We start from the raw sequence: 21,154 nt of genomic DNA on the forward strand, positions 1-21,154 counted from the left end.
ATTTCCATCGCATGTGATTATTATTACACTGCAATCGGCGTGACAAACTTACTTTCAATACGATCAGTCTTATCAGTCAAGTGTGTAGAAACTGATGTTCTTCTTTCAGCCTCCAATCGTCTATCTCGTTCTTTTTGAACCATATGAGTTTTAAACGTTGGTCTTTCTATATTCTTCGTACGTTGAGACGATTCCCTATGGTTTGTGACACGATTTTCAGTCCGCATATCTTGAGATTTTCCCATGAGCATTTCCCTGGAATTTTTGCGACCATCTAGCTTATCATTATATTTCATAATGTCGTAACTGTCGTGTGAAATTTTATGCATGTCAGAATCGAAGTGATTATTTTGACTTCTGTAACCATTTTGCTTGTATGGAATGATTTCCTTCCTTCCCATCTTGTCCATGTCCTCATCCGCCATCGATACGGATTCGTCCCATCTAGGACTCTCTCGAAGCTTGGTCACTTCATATCGTTCGAAACCATCTTGACTGAGTGCGTAACTTTCGCTATTCTTGGCATAAATCTCGCTTGCGGTTTCCTTATCCCAGTCATTCTTTGGAGAAACTGACATTTTCCGATTATTTTCATTGTTCATTCGAATGTCATGGTTTCTTTGGTCATAAATGTCATTCCTATCAGGCGAATAATTTTTCGATTCCCGGTAATTTCTTTCATGTTTTTGATCGGATTTTTCAATTTCACGATCCCACGAATCTGACCTTTTAAACGATTCCTTTCTGTCTCGTCTTCGGTAATCACTTTCCAAGAACCTACTAGCAAAACCTTCATTTGGACTACGTGAACTTTCTTTATTATTGAAACCATGTCCATATTCTTCTTTATGTCCATTTCTAAATGCTTCTCTAGAAAATTTCTGTACGTTTTCTACATTTTGTGCCTCCCAGTTGGCTTGGAACCCATTTCTTTCTCTACTATTGGAATTATACGTGTCTCTATTTTGATGAACTCCGTATGTGTCTCTTTCTTGTCGCATTTGCATGAAATTTGATGGTTCCACTGGAGGAGGAGGACCTGGCGCAGGAGGTGAATGCGGAGGAGGCGGAGGTGGTCTTCCTGGTGGGGGAGGTGGAGCTGGACCAGGTGGAGCAGGAGGTAAATTATGTGGACTCACTGGCATGGGAGGTGGAACAGGTCTCCAACCAGAGGCTCCAGTAGGTGATTGCGTTTTCTCCATTTTCTGTACTTGAGAACGTACACTTGGCATTTCAGGAGGCTCCGAAGATTGGATCGAAGAATCCATAGTATCCCATCTACCCAATGCACCTAATTGCTGTTCAAGCATAAGTTTTCGGGTATCTTCCAGTTTATTTACAACTCTTGCTGGTTTATCCACTTTGGACGAAGTACTTCTCACAGAATGATTGGCTGTTACCTGCTCTAATCTTTGTCTCATTTCTGAACTCAATTTAAGTTTACCTACACTTCCTGGCGATGGTCTTTGGGCTCCCACCTCAAAGCTCCTCTTCGATGGCTTGTGAGCATGAGAAATTTCTTTAGTTTGGGTAATAGTGACATTATCGACCTCAAACTCATCCCATTCTACTCCAGGTGAGCTCTGAGAATTATTTCTACTTGAAACATGATTAGATTGAGGGGAAGTTCGATGTTGGCTTTGTAATGAATTCGGTCCTTGACCAGATTGAGGAGTAGTTTTTCTATGATGTTGTCTCATTTTAAAATGTATAAAATCTTCTCCATTTTCAGGAGATTCGTTCTGTGGAGGTGGCCATCTCCATTTACCGATTCTAACAGTTTTAGCTCTGCCATATGGATCTAAAAATGGTCGCGCCTCATTCGGATCACTTAACTCCAGTGGAGGAGGCATTGGAGGTGGTGGCGGTGGTGGAATGCCTCCTCTAGATGCCATCGAAATATTACTTTCAGTAGAAGCTTTTCTAGATTTCAAATCATTAAGCACGGACGAAAAAGAATTGTTTGAATTAGTTTTATTAAAACTAGATTTCCGCGCTGGTGGATGATGCATTTGTGCTCTTACAACAGTATTTCTAACTTCCGCTGGTGGTGGAGATCCAACTTCTGGATTAGTAACTTGTTGAGACAACAATGTCTGCAACGCTTGATTTTGAGCTAATAATTGCTGTTGAATTTGTATATTTTGAGCCATAGCACTTTGCAAAAAAGCTCTTTGTATGTTCTGTTGATACGCAGCAACTTCACCAGATTGACCAGGCACTTGCATTCCTTGCATATTATATACTGGTACAAATCCTTCAGTTGGTGACGTTGGTGACATCATTGGCATCATTAGCGGTTGTGGACTTAAAATACCTGATGCCATTGGATTGAAATTAAAGCTAGATGAACCTGCTGAACTAGCAGCTTGATGTGCAGTACCTCCACCTTTAATGGCACCAACCAAATTTTCCTTCTCTGTTAATCTCTTAAGACTATCGTTTATAAATATTGGTTGAAATAAATCAGTTATATAATCATCTACCGAAGAAGATCTATCATTCTCTGAATGACCAGCTTCTGTAAAAGACGCTACTTCTTGATCGAGACATGAAGAACTTCTACTAGATGGACGGCCTCTTAATCCACCTCCTTTAATTAATCCTTCCAATTTAACTGCATCAGCGAAATCATCTAATTGCTCACTTGAAGAATCGTAATTGTACAAACTATCTAAAAATTCATCATAACTATCTGGATTATTTATACTACTATGACTTTCGATGTTTAAAATGGCGTTGGTTTTCTTAAATGAACTTTGGTTATTAGTGCTACTAATTTCAAATGTCTCATTCCCTCCTTTAATACTAGCAGCTAAAGATCTAGCATCAGATAATTCATCTAAGTTTCCATCTAATACTGGTGAAAACAATTCGTCCAAAAATTGATCGACATCAGAAGCTTGACTTGGAACTCTAACACGTCGCACATGTGATGCCAAGCTCGGAGCTTCCGATGTATCACTCATAGCTGATGATCTATCATAAATAAGAAAATATTAATGAGCAAATTAATTGTTACTTATAATTATTATATGTACATAAGACAAGACAAACCTGGCTCCTCCAAACTCTGAATTTTTCTCAATATGGGCTCGGCTTGAATGAGAACCAACAGGCGCCCTTTTTCCAGCATACTGCGACTTAATATATCTGGGAGTGCCTCTATTCGATGTTCCAACACTAGAATTAATGTCTGGATATTCGAAATCAATTTCTTGTTTGGACATGTAAGTGCTATTAGAAACAGCGAGTACAGGTTCAATTTGTCCAGTCAGCTGTTCTACTGAATGATACCTATCATTCAAACGCGATTGTGATAGACCCATATCAGCTAAATTTGTTGGAGATGGTGGACTGTCTACTCCTAACAAATTATCTAAAGATCTACTTCTAATTTTTTCAGTATTGCTTTCGAAATATCTTTCATTCAATGCAGATTCTCTTGATAGACCATCAGAAGCCTTTCTTATTCCATTATAATCATTTTCATGGTGATTACTGTTATTTTTTGGACTACTAGAAATCTTTCTATTCGGTGAATTATAACCAGACAACATTTCATTATTTGATGTCTTTCTAGAAGATGATTGTAGAGTGTATTCTGATTTTTCTCTTGAAGATTTTCTAGAATCATTTAATGGACCGAGCAAATCTTCTGCATAACTTTGTAATGATTTCGGGGGTGGCTCTGGTGGTGGAACCTTTATTCACAATATAGAATTATTAGGGACTATGAATTAACTATGTACATGGTATAAAATAAATATAAGATGAATAAAATTACTTGTGGTCTTCTGGGACTCGAAGGTTCAGAAAATTCACTAGGTGATGGTAAATCAGGAATATCTGGCACTCGTGGAGGTGACACTGGTCGTGCACCACCCCGTTTACCATAGCGTAATGCATCATTACGAAGAGCAGGAAATGCTGGACATAATTCTATTTCTCCAACTAAATCAAATACATAATCCAATCCACACGATTCTGAAATTATACACACATGTAATATATAAATATGAATGTACTTCCTCCAATTGAATATATATTAAATTCAATATAAATGTACCTGTAATTATTCCTCCATCGTCCAAAGTTACTGACCATCCAGAATCTTGATCAATGCCAAATGTTGAAACAGCTAAAGCAGCAGCTTCTTCACATGTCGTCCATGGATCAACAGCAACAGCCGTACCAGACCCATCAGGTAAAACCATTGATAAGGAAGCTCCTGATCGTCTCTGCGCCGACCTCCATTCAAGTGCTGTTGGAGGATAGTGGCGTGGAGGTGGTGCTGGTGATGAATCTGGACCTCCCATCGAACCTCCGAGAGAACGCAAAATCCTATGTTGCAAAATCGAACGATATTGTTGTGGAGCATGATCTGATACAAATTTCAGCAAATACCTAAAAAAAGGAAAATAAATATATTATTAAGATTGCAAAATTTTGCATTATTACTTTAATAAATATTTACACTTACTTGCTCAAAGCAGGACCGGGTTGGAATGCAGCTAAACAATGTGCCATCAGTTGCCACACTTTTTCAGGATTGTCATTTTTCCAAGCTTGATTACATAGTTGGACTAAAATTTCATCTCGTAGTCCTTTGGATGCTAGTCCTTTGTGGACAATATAGTCCGCTAAAGCTTTCTCGCGTGATCCAGTCAATTGAGAATCGTTACTCCATCGCAATATCAATTTGAACACAGCTAAAGCATCTTGGAAATCTTGATCCCTAAAATCAATTTTAAAATATAATATTGTATTAAAACATCATGAAACTTTATCAACTTTAGCAACTTAAGAAAACGATTACCTTGCAGCAGCTTTGGATAAAAATGGTGCTGTTATTGGTTCTCTTCTCATTCCAAGCTCAGCTCCTTTGAAATAAACTGAACTGAACTTGCCAAAAGCAAATTGATCTAAATCTGATGGTAGTTGAAGATTATAATCCGCCATTTCAACTTGACCAACCACCTATTTACAAGTATAATTATTTAAAAAACATTTATTTAAAAAATATCATATTAAATGAAAATATTTTTGAATACCTTCACTAATTGCCTATCAGCATGTGGTGGTGTCCACTGGTCAAGTTTTGAGAAAATGAATGCCAATTCAGCTGGAATATCCAAATGATGAACAGCGGCTGTTGTTCTTTCTAAACGTTCTCTAGCTTGCCGTTGCTCAGCACGTTTTCTATTAATTAATCAATTTGGTTTTTGGTAATTCACTGTTGACTAAGCAAGTTAACACAAAATCAATAAATATATGAATACTCACTGTGCTGCTTTTTGTGCTTCAACTCTTTGGCGCTGTTGTTCTTTCAACTGAGAACAATGTTTTCTTGCTTGTCTTCCTCTTGCCAATGCTTGAACTCGAACTACACCTTTCCTCGCCTACAATAAAAATTTAGGATTAAATAATATATGCAAATAGGTATACAAATAAATTTGCATAATTATGATGTATGATATGTGTATTTTTAGATACAAATATTTAATTTTCACATACCTTATTAAACCTTCTTCTATGATAAACACCTCTCCACCAAGATTGTATAGCTACTGTACTACGTCCAAGGGAATGGTAATGTTTCCTTTAAAAAAAATGCAATTTTATAATTATTAATCAATTTTTAAACTTCCCAATATTGTATCAACAGACGAGATTTCTAGCTTTACCTAGCTAAATATCCTCTAATGTGTCGTTGTAAAGTCACAGCAGCTACTTTTAATTTATCACTTCTACCAATTTCAAGTGATCGCTGCAAACTTTCCCTAAGGAATACACGGGTCGCTCCAATTTGATAATCTGGGCCAGCTACAAAATATACAAATCAATCAAATATGTATTTTTAGCCTTTCAAACAATATAAAAATCGTATGTATTAATTGTACCTGTTCCCGAAGGTGGCACGGCTCCAAGAATCGATCGACAAACTTCCCTAAATGGTAAACCTCTAGGAACAACTCCTGGCAATAAATACCTGTAAAATAGTAAATTTAGTTTAAGTGCCATGAAAAAGAACGAATCAATCAAAACATGTATTAATTTTGAATCTTACCTGTATCTTTCAACAAAAGGATGAAATTTCAATCGAACTGGGTAGCCACACTGCCTTATATGAATCGTATCCAACATGCCAGTGTAACGTAACTGCTGTAAAACGCATGGCATGTCAAATCTCATGGGCGTTTTATCTGTGTTAGGCTTAATACAACGGACAAACCAAGGATTGCTACGTGACATAGATTCCAATAGTTGCTGAAGACTGTCAGAGAACCTGCAGAATATTAATCAGAAATTATGCTTTAAATCAAAACGCATTTAAAAATAATTAAATAAAAGTTATTCATAAATAACACTGTTCGACAAATGACGACTTTTAAAATGTTACGGAGACGAAATATGACTTTTCTTATAGATCTATGCCCAGTGAACACGAATCTGGTAATAAAAAGTGTTGATTGGCTCGAGATTCGGAGATATATGTGTTTTTTTAATCGCGCGATTTTTCTATATCTTGGTGTTGTTCGGTCGATTTCTCAAAATCTGTTAATTTCCTATTAAAAATGAATATTGGAATCTACAGTCGGGTATTTTATCTTTCATTTGTAGTACTTTTCAGCTTTCAAATCTCTCTAAGTAGTCGTCCAGTTCAAATCAAAAGTCAAAATTACGTATTTTCACTTGGGATTTTTTCCCACTGTTAATGCTATATTATATTGAGTATTTTCTATTGAAAAATGTTTATTAGGATAGTGTTCTGGCCACACTATTTTTTTATTTCGTTTAAAAGGGGTAATTGGATGTGTGGTGAATTTTAAACCGGTTAATTTTCGAGCAAAAATTTCGTATTAGTAGAGAACATATTTAATAATATATTTATTGAATACGAATATGTATAGCGTAAAAATAAGTATCAGTACATTTTAAGCACCCGAATAAAAATAAAAATAGACATGGAAAATAAAAACAAAAATCAAAATGAAATTAAATACGAAGATAATGAACATTTCAAAGATAAATAATTGTGAAAAAATAAAAATATATCTATATTAAAATAAAATATTATGTTATATATGTTCTGATATTGAAATATCAGAACATATATAGGAATAAAAACAAAATCAATTTTAATATCACACACTCAAACAGTTCAAACAAAAAAAAAAATTTTTTTACGTAAATATACGTTTAAAAAAATTAAGTCTATAACTTCGATCCGTAAAATTCTATGGTTTTATCAACACCTTTCGAACTGAAAGACCTCTCGAAGGGAACTGAAGTACAATACGAATGTATAAACAAATAAAAGAGGTAAAAAGATCGCGAGCATAGTGAGTCATCGACCATCGTATAGCTCGTGCAGCTTCACGCTTCACAAGCTACATATATGTATAGCGCACGCAACACAAATATGTTCTCTACTAATACGAAATTTTTGCTCGAAAATTAACCGGTTTAAAATTCACCACACATCCAATTACCCCTTTTAAACGAAATCAAAAAATAGTGTGGCCAGAACACTATCCTAATAAACATGTTTCAATAGAAAATACTCAATATAATATAGTATTAACAGTGGGAAAAAATCCCAAGTGAAAATACGTAATTTTGACTTTTGATTTGAACTGGACGACTACTTAGAGAGATTTGAAAGCTGAAAAGTACTACAAATGAAAGATAAAATACCCGACTGTAGATTCCAATATTCATTTTTAACAGGAAATTAACAGATTTTGAGAAATAGACCGAACAACACCAAGATATAGAAAAATCGCGCGATTTAAAAAACACATATATCTCCGAATCTCGAGCCAATCAACACTTTTTATTACCAGATTCGTGTTCACTGGGCATAGATCTATAAGAAAAGTCATATCTCGTCTCCGTAACATTTTTCGTGTCGAACAGTGTAATTAACTAACAGATTAATAATTGAATAACAGATCATACATACCTTGCAGCAACTGTAGGTGTTCTCGGTTTCATAGTTACAAATCGTCCGTTGGCACCACGAGGTAGTGTTTTCGAATTGTCATGTTGAGTTCTCAATTGAGCCGACATTGAAGCAACGAACTCCACTTTACTGCTACATAGAAGATCAATAACATCGTGACGCAAAGAATCTCGATTTTTATCAAGGAAACCGTCTACTGAATACCATACTTGTCCGGCATAATGTCTTATCTGAAATAAAGCACTCGTATTACAACAAATATTGATATTCAATATTTATATTACAAATATTTAAAAAACACTTACACCAAATTCCTTGCCTCCAACTCTGGGTCTAGAATAAAGCTCATTCAGAGCATGATTATAATGGCACTTTTCAAGGAATGAATTGTCGGATGCCCTTGGAAAATTAGATTCGTCATCTAGTAAATGAAGTATGCCAACTGGTTTTTTACTCAACAGTTGAATTACTGAAATATAAAAACACACACTCGTTATAGGGTATTTCATTGCAAACACTTCACAAGAAAAAAATCAAACAGTACGCAATTTGCAATAGATTCCACAGTTCAATGCACTGTGTATGCCATTTTGAAAATTGTTTTAAATTTATTTTAAAGCATTTAATTTACACACTAATGTACCCTTGGTTGAGTGGACACATGGTGAGACTCGTTTTTTAAAAACCGATCGTGTTTCAATGCACACAAAGTAATGGCGTAAAAGTGAATGTAAAAAAAAAAGAGGCAACATGTGCATTGCTACAATATCCGCACTCTATTATTCTTATAATTCTCTTTTTTCATTGCACATTTTAAATTCAGTTCCATATTAATGAGTTGCATGGACACACGGCAGCTTTCACTCACAACTTCAATTTCATTATCAAGTCTCATTACATTTGCAAACAACAATTAATCGACTGAAACATGATAATACCTGGGATGTTGTCCACCCATGTTAAACTGGTCCACTCGAGTCTTTCCTTTTGATATTCCTGTTGCTCCAATTTGAACACGTGTTTGTTGAAATAGAACTGGAGACTTTCGTTTGCATAGTTGATGCAAAGTTGTTCGAATGAATTTTCAGCCAGGTCTTCAAATCCAAATATGTCCAAAATTGATATTCTTTGAGCGTCGTGAGTGCCTCCACGATGGACAATAGAGTTTACTCGTGACACCAACCTGAAATAGTACATTGATAACATGAAGATCATAATTAAACATTAACATGTACCATAACGTAAACGTAGATATTTACGGTCGCCGGATCACTAGTTTGTTTACATGGTTACGCCACGCTCACACGCAATATCAACATAATAAATATAAATATTTTAAATATAATAAATGACTTGTATTATGATTACATATTCAGTTTTCCAACATTTACATACGTGTATGTGTGTACATTTTTTTTTAATTTGTCTTATTTAGTAGTACATGGAACTTGTGTATTGAAAAGTTAATGGTCGTTACAAAACACGAAAGTTACTTTTAATTTCTATTCTAATTCTAATTTGCATCAAGTCAAGTGAATCATATTGAAATATTAATTTTAAATATTGCAATAAAAATTTTGTGTGGGTACTTTAATATCAGAAGAAAACGGTTGAACATCGCTTCGTGTAGATGTACAACATATAAAACGAAATGAGGAATTTCCCATCAAGAACGAGGTGAAATCCGTCAAAAATGAAAGATGCTCGACTTTATGTCGCAATGGGAAAATTTCAAAAATTGTTAACAAACTCAGTTTATGAGGAGGAATAAAAATTTTTGTGCCAACTGATAATATTTCAATTGGACAAATGGATTTTTTTGCAACAACAGCACCGTCCCAACGAGAGGGTCAACGTTCAGACATCCATGTGAAAATGGCTCCATTATTATTTAATCGCGCCTACCTATTTATAATTTTTTGCTCAACGAAATTCGAACGGTATTTTGCCGTTTTGGCGATATTCATAGAATCTTCGATTCTCAAAATACACATCAAAACGTTGAATAAAATTGTCAACGTTTTAGAATAATTCTTTCGCCAACACCTTTAAAAAGGAATGCGATTAAAAATTTGTGAAAGATTATTGAAGAAACCGCTGGGCATCGTACATACGTGAAACTAGAGCAAATTTTTGCATGAGAACTTTTTATGTTCCAAATACCGATCGAATACTTCAACGATTTTGTATTAACCATACGACTACGATTAACAATGTCTCCGATTAGAATCTGACGAGACCATCACACAACTTTGAGCAAAGAAAAAGTCAAACATCATGGGAAATGCCCACCCGCCGTTCGAAACCGCAATAGTTAAATTGTCAAAACGGTTAGTCGTCTCGAAAAACTGGTCGAGTCAGTTTTCCTGTAAAACGAGTAAAAAGAACATTGACAGCTGGACGCGTAATCGGTAACGGTACAATTAATCCTTAGCACTTACGCACGTTACATACAACTGAAATTCCTCACTCGGTGCACACATTCATTCCCATTGAACTATAAAAATCGCTAACAATATGTATCAAAAACCGAGCGATTGTGTCAAACTAATGGTGCAACTGTATGTAACGGAAGAACTGTTGCATCGGTGCGTAATTAAACGCTTCACACAGATTCGTATCAAAAAACGGTTTAATTTTGAAAGACACTGTTGCGTAGGTACGCTTCGTGACCTTGCGTCATATTGCACTTTACATACAATCACGATGATGGTTCGCACTATTTAACTCAATGTCGAGATTACCAATTGTATTAGTACTAGTCAGTTTACATATATGACGGTTAAGATGGTAATAAACAAATACATATGTATCAGTGGCGTTCCGTGTAAATATCCCTTTTTTTATCGCACAGCCTTACTTACGCTTGCGAGAGCAGGATACAAGGGGACTAGGTGACATCATACCGTAGTAACATCATGGCGTAGCTAGGAATTTTGGGCCCTCACGCAACATTTATCCAAGGCCCCCTAACCCCCCCCCCCCCCCCCTTAATATTATTTTTAAAAACATGAGAAGAAATAATTCAAATTGTTTGTTGATACATATTTACATAGGACTATCAGCATAATAATTCTACAAAAAAGTAAATTTACTTAGCTCGCCGATTTTAAAAATTCATCTTTCTCGATTTAAGGTTTGCTAAAATTTTGTGGATACATGTATTATATTTCCAATTAAGAATTTCTTTAATAATGGCGTTACGTGATTAATTATCCCACTTGAACCCAAATGGCTTTTTATGGTCTGCAACAATACAATCCCAAATAGTTTCCTGGATCTTTTCACATTTCCGGGTCGTAAAATAAAGGTGAATGACTCTGGTCATTTTCCTTTCTTTCGATATTTTCTGACTATGAGTTAACTACGCCACTGACACCATTGATAGATATGGTTATTTAATTTAAAAAAAATAAACGACAAGTTTCAGAAAGGGTGGAACATATGAAGATTTAAAATAAGTTATATCTAACCAGTTGAACAATGCGGAATAGAGTGCTTTGGCGAAGGCATCCCTCTTATCAAGAGCTTGGTCGATGGCCAAAGGTGTGTGCACACGTTCAGCACGGGCTTCCGTCAATCTAGCAGTTAAGGCTCGCTGAAGCCCTTCAACTGGTACCTGAAGCAGGTGGGCTGCCCATCGCACCTCAGCCTCTGACCCCACCTCAACACCCTCCTGTCCATGACGCAACTGTCTACGGTGGAAGTACACGTTGCCCAGATGAAGAATGGTGGCCAATACCTTTGAAAATTAGTTATTAAGAAACAGCAAAAAAACAAAGCAAGTTCAATCTTTGCCTTGTTTTTTTTTTTTGTAGTTGAAACATAATTTGTTTTGGCAATGTCAGCAGTTTGACGGAGAATTTGGAGTCAATACATAGCCGACCGCCGTCTAATGTGCAAAATCACTGTACTGTTGACTCACCTTGACAATGCCATCCTGCTCCTGTTCTCCAACTCCCAACACTTGCATGGCACCCGTCAGCGACGCCCAATCAGCCCCGCCGTTCCCTCGCCCACCGCTACAATCACCACCCCCTTGGTTCAAATAAAAATACTTGTCAGCTTCCACCAAGCCGTACTTCTGCTTCTCCTTCTCGGAAAGACCGGCTAACAATTCGTAAAACACGTGATAGTTACGCTCGCCGGGCGCTTGAGTCACTATCCTGGACTTCTCCAAAAGGTACTGCGTCACCCTAGCACCGATAATGGCACCACTTTTAAAGTAAACTTCTAGATATTTTCCGAAACGAGAGCTGTTATCGTTCCTCGCCGTTCTGGCGTTGCCGAAAGCCTCCAAAAGCGGGGAAGCTTCTAGGATCTGCTCCGGCACCAGAGGTTGACCTCTGGCCGGAGGAGCCACAGCTGCCAAATATTGAACTACCAATTTCGTCGACTCCGTTTTTCCAGCACCGCTCTCTCCCGATATAACCACGACTTGGGGTGCCGGTAAGTGGGAGTAGGCGGCCGCACCCAAGGCGAACAAATGCGGTGGAAGAGCACCCAGTAGTTTTCCCTTGTATTTTTGAGCCACTTCTAATCCGTAGGCGTCGTCAAACATCTTGTAAGGGTTGACGGCGACTAAAATGCTGCCGGCATACGTGTAGATGAGATTGTTCTCGTAGCGCAGCTTGAGGTTCCAGAGTAAGGCAGCTTCGTGCAGATCGGCCAGCTGGGTCATGTCCTCCACACCGGAGGCTCCCAAGTCCTGGCGAGCACGGACGCTCCCTTCGCCACTCTGGAGGGTGAATGTCTGCGGCTGAAAAACAATTGCAATCATTAGTTATATTCGCAATACACTGCAATATCTGATGGAGATAATTGTACAATTATAAGCTTATCTCATTACACGGTCTCTAAATCAAATTAATACTACTCATCGTGGAGAACATCGCCGAATGGGACGAACAGATAATACATACATATGTATGTGCATCCAACAAATCCCAATAGAAAGTTAGCGTTTTAACAAGTGATTAAAAGTGTGTAGTTTCAATTTGAATATGTAAGTGATACAGTTTAACTAGTGAATTAATTGTCTACATGCATAGTATCATTTCTACTAGCGTCAATACTTTCAGGAGAAATCATCATCTAAACGCGTTATTTACATAGCATAGTACATAGCAGTGGCGTGCCGATTAAATCTTCCTGTTTCATCGCACAGTCTTACTTGCAAGTGTGCGAGCAGGATACAAGTATAACGTGTGAGCAGGATACGAGGGACTCGGTATGACGTCACCTAGTCTCCTTGTAACACTAAGTAAGGCTGTGCGATTTAAACGGGGAGATTTCCACGGAACGCCACTGGTACGTAATACATGTTTACTGAATTTGATCCACCAGCAAAATAATAAACTTGATGCTTACACGCTAATATAAAAATATTCATTGCGTCTAAATTGCAATTAATGTCATTTATATTTATTACACAGCTCAATTTCCAAGAATATATGTATAATTCAAAAAATACATATGTACTTACATATGTATAATTTTGAGTTATTTTTTATATTAATTTAGACTAAATTGGGATATGTTCAAAAAAATTCGAGGCTGTAATATTTTTATAAACATTTTTTTCAATGATATTTTTAAGCTTATTACATGTATGTACATATGTATAATAAAATCAACTTTTTTTTTAAAAACGTATCCAACATATGATAATCAAACATGCTTTCCATCGATCCATTATGACATGCCCGCAAAAATCATGATCTTTAGAAAATTTTCACCATGGGAAAATCGCACACAAAAAGTTTACAAACAGACACGGCTTATCTCTTATCACCAACAAACGAACTTCACACGTTTCAAAAACATTGAGAAGCACTTTTAAACTTTTAATCACGTCACCATTTGATAACAACACCACATGAAATAGCACATTCTGAAAGCTATTTATTCGAGGGATGGTTCTCACCGCATTTTGGCGGGTGAATACAAGGCTATATAATCAGCTTTATGTGACCCATAAAGCTGAAATTAACCCCTATTCAGCACTGCGTCCAAAACACACGGAGGCCCGTTCACATCGGTGTGAGGTTGGGCACTGAAGGCTGAAGCACGAGCTTTCTGGTCACTGTGGTTCCGCAACTGTGGCGCGCGACCGACTCCATCGATATATTGCGCTTGCGCAACCCACCATCCGCTTTTCCACACACAAAACATCGCCGTGTGGAAATCGAAGAATGCTGAAAACCGGTTGGCCTTCTTTCTTTCACGCGGAAAAAACATTTTCCTGATCGACAAGGATCGATAAACCCACTTTCGACTTCATTAAGCCCTCATGATATTCACAATTTACATGCACACAAATTTTCCCCTACGACCCGAACATCGTTTTGCAAGTGATGCGCAGTAAACGGTACAAACATGTATATACATAACTATCCGGTTTAACTTTATAGGACGATGGTTTCACGAGTTTAAATTAAATTAACATAAACCGTATTAATATAACAGCAAAATAAAGCAGAAAGTCTCTATGTTTGAATCCTATACAATTATGTATATACATACGTACATGAGGTCCCACTAAACAAATTTTGCATGGTTACCGCTTAGGACTCTTATGAAATTGGCGACTATCCTGGATTTCATCCCCTTGAGAAATCGAAAACGAAAAATTATATATATCCAGCATTATAGCTCGGTGGTTGCGTTAATGCTAACCACCGAGAGGTTCCCAGGCCCAAGCCCTGGGTTGACCTTGATCGAAAATAATTTATTCTGAAGTACTTCTGTAGTGCTGCTGATCAGACTTGGATATTTGTGACTCCAATATTTCATTGTTGAAACGGATCATAATCAATGCATAAAAAGTTGCATATAAAGAGAACTACATAATGTAAAATCTTTAGTTTTTTACTATTGATATGTATGTATGTACATATGTATAGGTATGTACGTAATTTCGCGTAACTGACATGACATACATATGTACATACGATGATAAGTCGTAATGACTCTAAATTAAAGTTACGTAGATACCTACAATTTATTTATACGATTGATTTAAAACTAAAATATCATGCAAAAAAATCGACAAAATAACCGACTTGGTAATAATAAATATAAATTGTTGAAAAAATGCGTGCGTGTCCGAATGGGTTAATCACGCGATTTTTGCAAAACACTGCTTTGTTAAGCGGTTGATGACCGCAATTGAATAATTAATTACATTATTAGCTAAAATGGTGGTACACAACGACGACAGCTTCGGTACGACACGGTCCCTCCGGAAGGTCCTCTTCCCCGACAGGATGGACACGCAAGATGTCCTCCTCGACAGAAGCGCACAGTCGCTGTTAGTCTGTCTCCTGTGGTAAGACGCATCTTCGTCGCTATCCAGATCTTCGTCGACCTGGTCGTCCAGATTGAAGGTCACTTTCATACTCAAATTTACGTCCTCCGCATCCGGTGGAAGTTGTACATCTCGACAGTGTCCCAAATCGGAGAGCTTAACACCGGCTAATAGATCGCACACCCCGGCGTCCAGCTGCACCGAACTCTCGAAGAATATCTTCTCGTAGAGTTCCGAAAGGGGTTCGGTGTACTCGACGACGTCGTTGGAAAACTCTATCTCCTCGTAAACACCGTCGATTTCGGCGTCTTCTTGTGTCGGAGGGGTGTAAGTCCAAGAGGTAGCTTCGTTGCGCAACTGCAGTCTGTGGATGAGGGGCATCCCTGATCATGGTGATCTAGTGATGGTGCAACTCGTTCCTCCACATCGGCGAGCGATATAGCTGTGCTTGCACTCGGGTGAAATTGCACTAACTGGATAGAAACCTTTTGCCGGTTAGATGCACCGTCAACCTCCCTACTACAACATCTCTACAGTAGGTAATGTTCAAATCCGGTCGCAGACCACCGTTGGTCAACGCCGTTTTCGCACGAATTTCCCTTTTTATTATCGATCCATCGGAGGTATTTGGAAAAGTTGTGGAAATACATACATAGTACACACATGTGACTCTTGAAATAATTCATTTGAATTAAAACGTCAAAATTTTAAACAAACGTGTCATAATAAATTAATTAGATCGCACAAATAATTACATAGATCGCTCAATAAGCCAAAATAAGACTATTGAATACTGTCCGAATATTCCAGTCCTTCTTTTAATTAAAAACACGATACAAATTGAACAATTCGATTAAAAACGAAAATGGGTTCTCTTACATTTACATAATAAATTCGTTTGATACGTTTGTATGTAGTACCTACATATGTAATATATTGAAGATAGTAAAATTATCCATGGCTATACATTTTAAAACTTCACTTATATAAATAGCCAGCAGTATAGCTCGGTGGTTGCGTTAATGCTAACCACGAAGAGGTTGCCGGATTCAAGCCTTGGGTTGACCTCGATTGAATAAATTTATTCCGATTGTTTCTCCAGTATTGCTGAGCAGACTTGGATATTTGTGACTCCAAGTCGATCGTTTCCTGTCAGAGTTTGCCAATTTATCTGATTTCATTGTGGAAACGGTTCGTCGTCAAATTGGCAAATCCATCTTACCTACTATTTGTCACCACTATTTATTTGAACATTATATCAAAATTTATATATGTTTAATACCATAGTTTTCGCTTAGGGGTAAGGCTCGTAATGGCATCATGGTAAAATATAAATAAAAAAAAGTATATCAATAAGCAAGATCTTGTTTACGCGTTTTCAATTAATATAATACATGTGTATATATGTAGATAAAATTAGCTGCAAAATCTTGGCCAGAATGTTAGTTGACATTCACCAATCGTCGAATCATCAACGTTTCAATAATAATTTATTTATTGAAAAAAAAAAAAAAAAAATATATATATATATATATATATATATATATATATATATATATGTATATATACATATATATATATGTAGATATATACATTTATCTTTCGACTTAAGATCTTTCGATTTTCGATCTTTGCCTTCCGATATTTGCGTTTTCGGGCGTTTCACTTTCGGTCCCGTGAGGTAGACCCGTATAATATATTCGCACTAACTAATCGTCATAAAAGGACTATTCAATTTATTGTTGTTGTACTTATGTATAACAGGTTTTGTAAGATGATTTTACAGTTTCTTTGCAGGTTAGTAAAGTGCATGAAATTCAATAGGATAACCGGAAAAGATGTATTTCATAAGGAATGTTACTTTAAACCAGTCAGCGAATAAAGTTCCGCGCAATGCATTCAATCGTTTCGCGTACGGCTAGTTGCAAAAATATAACTATTAAAAAGATCACCACTAAATAAATTAAACGTTTTATCAAAAACATCAGAAATAATCACAAATCAACGATAGAAATGTGTAAAATATAAGAAAATTCGTATTTAGAAGAATGTGGCGTGACAACATTAAAACGCCATTTCGTATGCGGTTTATTGACGTCAGCTAGTTAATTTTCCAATCGACGAGCGCTTATCAATCAAATTCTATAAAAGAAATTCTTTCTGACACGCATAAGCACCCACATCAGTCACGATTAGCATATTTGCGAATCGAAATTACACTAAGCAGGAAGAAGTCTGAAGAATGCGCTTGTGATGTGTTAGTTTTCCAACTGACATATAATTTCCTCGTATTCCATGTAATTTCATGGGAAAGCCATACAAGGCCAGTGCAAAACACCACACAGTACATATTACGAGTTCAGTTTGATGGCAAATCGATCTTGGCCGATCTACCAGATCCCTTAAAAGAAATCGCAAGACGAGTATTCCATAATACAAAACTAGTTAACGCATGGTATCGAGCAATCCACACACCTCTTCACTGTTTTCACATTTTTTTTACTTAATATATATTTTTGCCCTAAAAATATTTTACATGCAGCTAAGTATAATAAAAATAAAATTAAAAAAAAAATGTACGTACAATATGTATATACATATTTAATGGTTTCATCAAAAAATGTTTACAACTCAAAATATCAATAAAACATGAGACCTTGCATTTTTAAAATATTTTAATGTACATTCGCCCATTAAATGTATAAACGTCGTTCATAAAAATAACCAGTTCTAAATTAATCAGTACAAAGTCGCAAAATAAAATACATATTGAATTCGGTGTTCAAATCTTTTTATAGTGTTAATTGTTATGAATTAAATTTGAAAAAGGCAAATTAAGGAATTGATTAAATTAAAACCCAAGGTCCATATAATAAATCATTTTTTGGAGAGGGAGAGTAAATAATACCGCTAGAAAAAATATGTACATATATTACTGCATTTATTTCAGTATCGAATGAACGTTTTATAATATCTACCTAATTCATATAATCTTGCTACGTTGAACGAACCATGAAATTCAAAGTGCATAAGTTGTTTCGAATACATATCCATGTACACGTGCATAGGTAAACCGAATAAATTCAACATTATTTTACGGTCTCGAAAAGTTGCCGTTGGTTTGGGAAATCGGGAAATTCAGCTTACGCACACACATAGTTGTCGGGATGCGTTGTTTCAGATTTTGCTGAAAGTTGGTGTGTGTGTATGTGTGTGTTTGTGCCAATTCTAAGTGGAACACATGATCATTTGTGTGCATCGGTAGGCTGAGCTGCAATAACTGTTCCAGCCGCGATTGCACTTGAGTGCAATGGACGGGCGATAACTGACGCACAGGTACATAACCTTTTTACACTCAACACAAAATAATTGTTATTTAATAAAATTGCACATATATACGTATGTATGTCTGTATGTTATATGCCGATTTTTATTTTTGATTAAGCTAAAATCAACGAATATTGTAAAATGTGAAAAAGTTCGATACATATGTATGTACGCCAATTTTAGTACTTTTTAATGGTCTATGAACAAGAATGAAAAATAATAATAGTGATATATTAACAATTGATTATCAAATAATAACTATGTACATATAAGAAACAATAGCTATGAAAACGAATTAAATAAAATAATGTATTTAATATTTTTCTAAAATATTATATTTTATTTGAAATTGGCAGAAATCCAATTTGCAGTTTTCAGTTCAAAAATACTTTCTGTTTCACGTTATTCACAAATTGTTATCACTAATTTTAATTCGATATGTCAAAAATTTTGGAAAAACAGAATAAACGTATTACAGGCCACCAGTATTTTCAAAATATTGTTAAACGCAAAACATTATATTTAATGTTTTGCGAAATATTTCTCGAAATGAAGAAAAGTGGACTCATGCCACTTTCAAATATAGCGGCTCGTATGTAAAAAATCACGTTCAATGTGAGAACGTCAAGAAATTAAATCATCAAATCGTTAGAAAGGTTATAAAACATGTTATTTGTACATACATATACACAGTGGCGGACTGGCCATACAAGCGAACATGCCCGATGGCATGGGGGCCCCACTATCTTTTAGAAAATATGGGCCCTCAGTAAAATTAAATAACTTTTTAACTACTTCACGTGTGTAAAAATTTATAGGATATTGCACTTTGGGACCTAAAGTTTGGATATTTCAACAAAACAAATTTCTTAGGACATACACAAACAACTAATACCAGCTTTAACAGCGCAAGGATCGGTTAACTTTTTTTATTAGGCTCGAAATGTAAGTTTCAACATTTACGTGGGCCCTTTTGCCGGGCCCATTTCCAACCTCAAGATTATGTATATACCAATATCTACATATGTAACGACTACCTACTGAAATAAAAATGGGAATAAACGAATTTCTGTGAATAATATAAACTGAATTGCTTAAAACAATTTTGATAGGACAATTCATTATCAACCAGCAATTTAAATTTACTTCATACTTTCAAAATAACATTTGATTATACATACTTCGATGATATAGTAAGATTTAAATACACAATTTTAAATAGTGGAAGAAAAATCCGGTAAACTGCCAACAGGAGTAAACTGTCACTTTCGGTCAACGGGTGTTCACGAAATTTTATATATCAAGCATTAGGTTTATAATTATAGATATGAAATGTCAGTTCAATACGTCGAAAAGTTTCCGAGAAAAAAATAAAAATACCTCAATCTTATAGGGTAAAAGTACTACTTCCGGTTGAGATAAAAATAATTTTATATATACGAATACATATATAAAATAATAAAAAGACACAGAAACACACACTCAGACACACAGAGCCGCATTTTTCTATATTATGTAAACGTGATCAGTAGAGGTAGGATAGTCACAGTGCTATCCATTGTTCCATTGTTGTAAATCCTTTGTAAAAAAGGTTCGGCAAACCTTTAACAATGCATTTACAACCTTTGAACAATACGCGGCACCTTCTGGGTCCAGTGACTAGTGATCAGTGATCGATTCTGAGTTCGAATTTTCGCTTGTTGTTATTACGTACTGTACATAGGTAAAGTGAAAAGACAATCGGTAGAAATTAAGTTAATTGATAGTTTTTTAGTGACTCAGTTTGATGGTCTATTTATTTTGTTGACCATGTGAAGATTTTTGGAAAAAATTTTTCGCCTACGGCGCTTTTTACATAATATTTTTTTATAATGATTTTTTCAAAAATTAGTTATAAAATATGAAAAAAATAAGGGTATTTTTGAAAAAATATTATGTAAAAAGCTAAAATTTTCATATTTTATAACTCAATAAGGTGTATGCAAAGAATATTTTCCATTTTTATTCCGATATAAAAAAGATTTTTTAAAAAAATATTCAATTTTGCATTCTTACCTAGGACAAGGGTTAAAACTAAATATACAATGTAATTTATGGATCTATTTGGCTTTTGCCATTTTTCTTGTACCTAAATTTGTTTATTCCATTTTTTAAATTCCATTTATTTTTTACCCTTGATTTTTAGCGTGATGGAAAGAGGACAATTTTGTTATATGGGGGGGGGGGACAAATTTTTGTAACCCCGGGGGCCCCCTTTGACTCCTGGCATGCACTGATTTCAGTCCCAGTCCGCCACTGCATATACATAGGTTAACCATACGACCCAATTTGACCGGCACTTGCCCAGTATAAAGGTATGGTTCCGACATCCCGGGCAGTTTGTTATTTTATCCCGATTATTTGATAAAAAATAAATATATACAGTAAATATGTATATGATATGTACATCAGGGTTTATGAGCCGGGTCGACCCAGGATTGAAATTCCCGGGAGTTCGCGCAATGTTTGATGTCCCGTGTCTAGGGAATTCTAATATTGAATCCCGGGAA

General features: G+C 35.9%; 1 protein-coding gene across 1 annotated transcript in view; it reads right to left on the minus strand.

Moving 5' to 3' along the window:
- Myo10A (unconventional myosin 10A) overlaps nt 1-21,154 on the minus strand; it is an 82,385-nt gene that overhangs the window by 38,307 nt on the left and 22,924 nt on the right. Inside the window, exons 3-19 of the mRNA XM_077443151.1 lie at nt 11,895-12,728; nt 11,443-11,711; nt 8,908-9,152; nt 8,275-8,438; nt 7,970-8,199; nt 6,071-6,289; nt 5,904-5,992; nt 5,688-5,826; nt 5,518-5,602; nt 5,287-5,402; nt 5,055-5,202; nt 4,820-4,980; nt 4,484-4,738; nt 4,070-4,407; nt 3,788-3,987; nt 3,058-3,704; nt 53-2,979 (exon numbers count right to left, since the gene is read on the minus strand). Coding sequence (XP_077299277.1) covers nt 53-2,979; nt 3,058-3,704; nt 3,788-3,987; nt 4,070-4,407; nt 4,484-4,738; nt 4,820-4,980; nt 5,055-5,202; nt 5,287-5,402; nt 5,518-5,602; nt 5,688-5,826; nt 5,904-5,992; nt 6,071-6,289; nt 7,970-8,199; nt 8,275-8,438; nt 8,908-9,152; nt 11,443-11,711; nt 11,895-12,728 — 7,066 coding nt within the window. The remainder of the gene's footprint in view (nt 1-52; nt 2,980-3,057; nt 3,705-3,787; nt 3,988-4,069; nt 4,408-4,483; nt 4,739-4,819; nt 4,981-5,054; nt 5,203-5,286; nt 5,403-5,517; nt 5,603-5,687; nt 5,827-5,903; nt 5,993-6,070; nt 6,290-7,969; nt 8,200-8,274; nt 8,439-8,907; nt 9,153-11,442; nt 11,712-11,894; nt 12,729-21,154) is intronic.

The sequence above is a fragment of the Arctopsyche grandis genome, chromosome 12 (assembly GCF_051622035.1).
Source record: "Arctopsyche grandis isolate Sample6627 chromosome 12, ASM5162203v2, whole genome shotgun sequence".
NCBI lineage: Eukaryota > Metazoa > Arthropoda > Insecta > Trichoptera > Hydropsychidae > Arctopsyche > Arctopsyche grandis.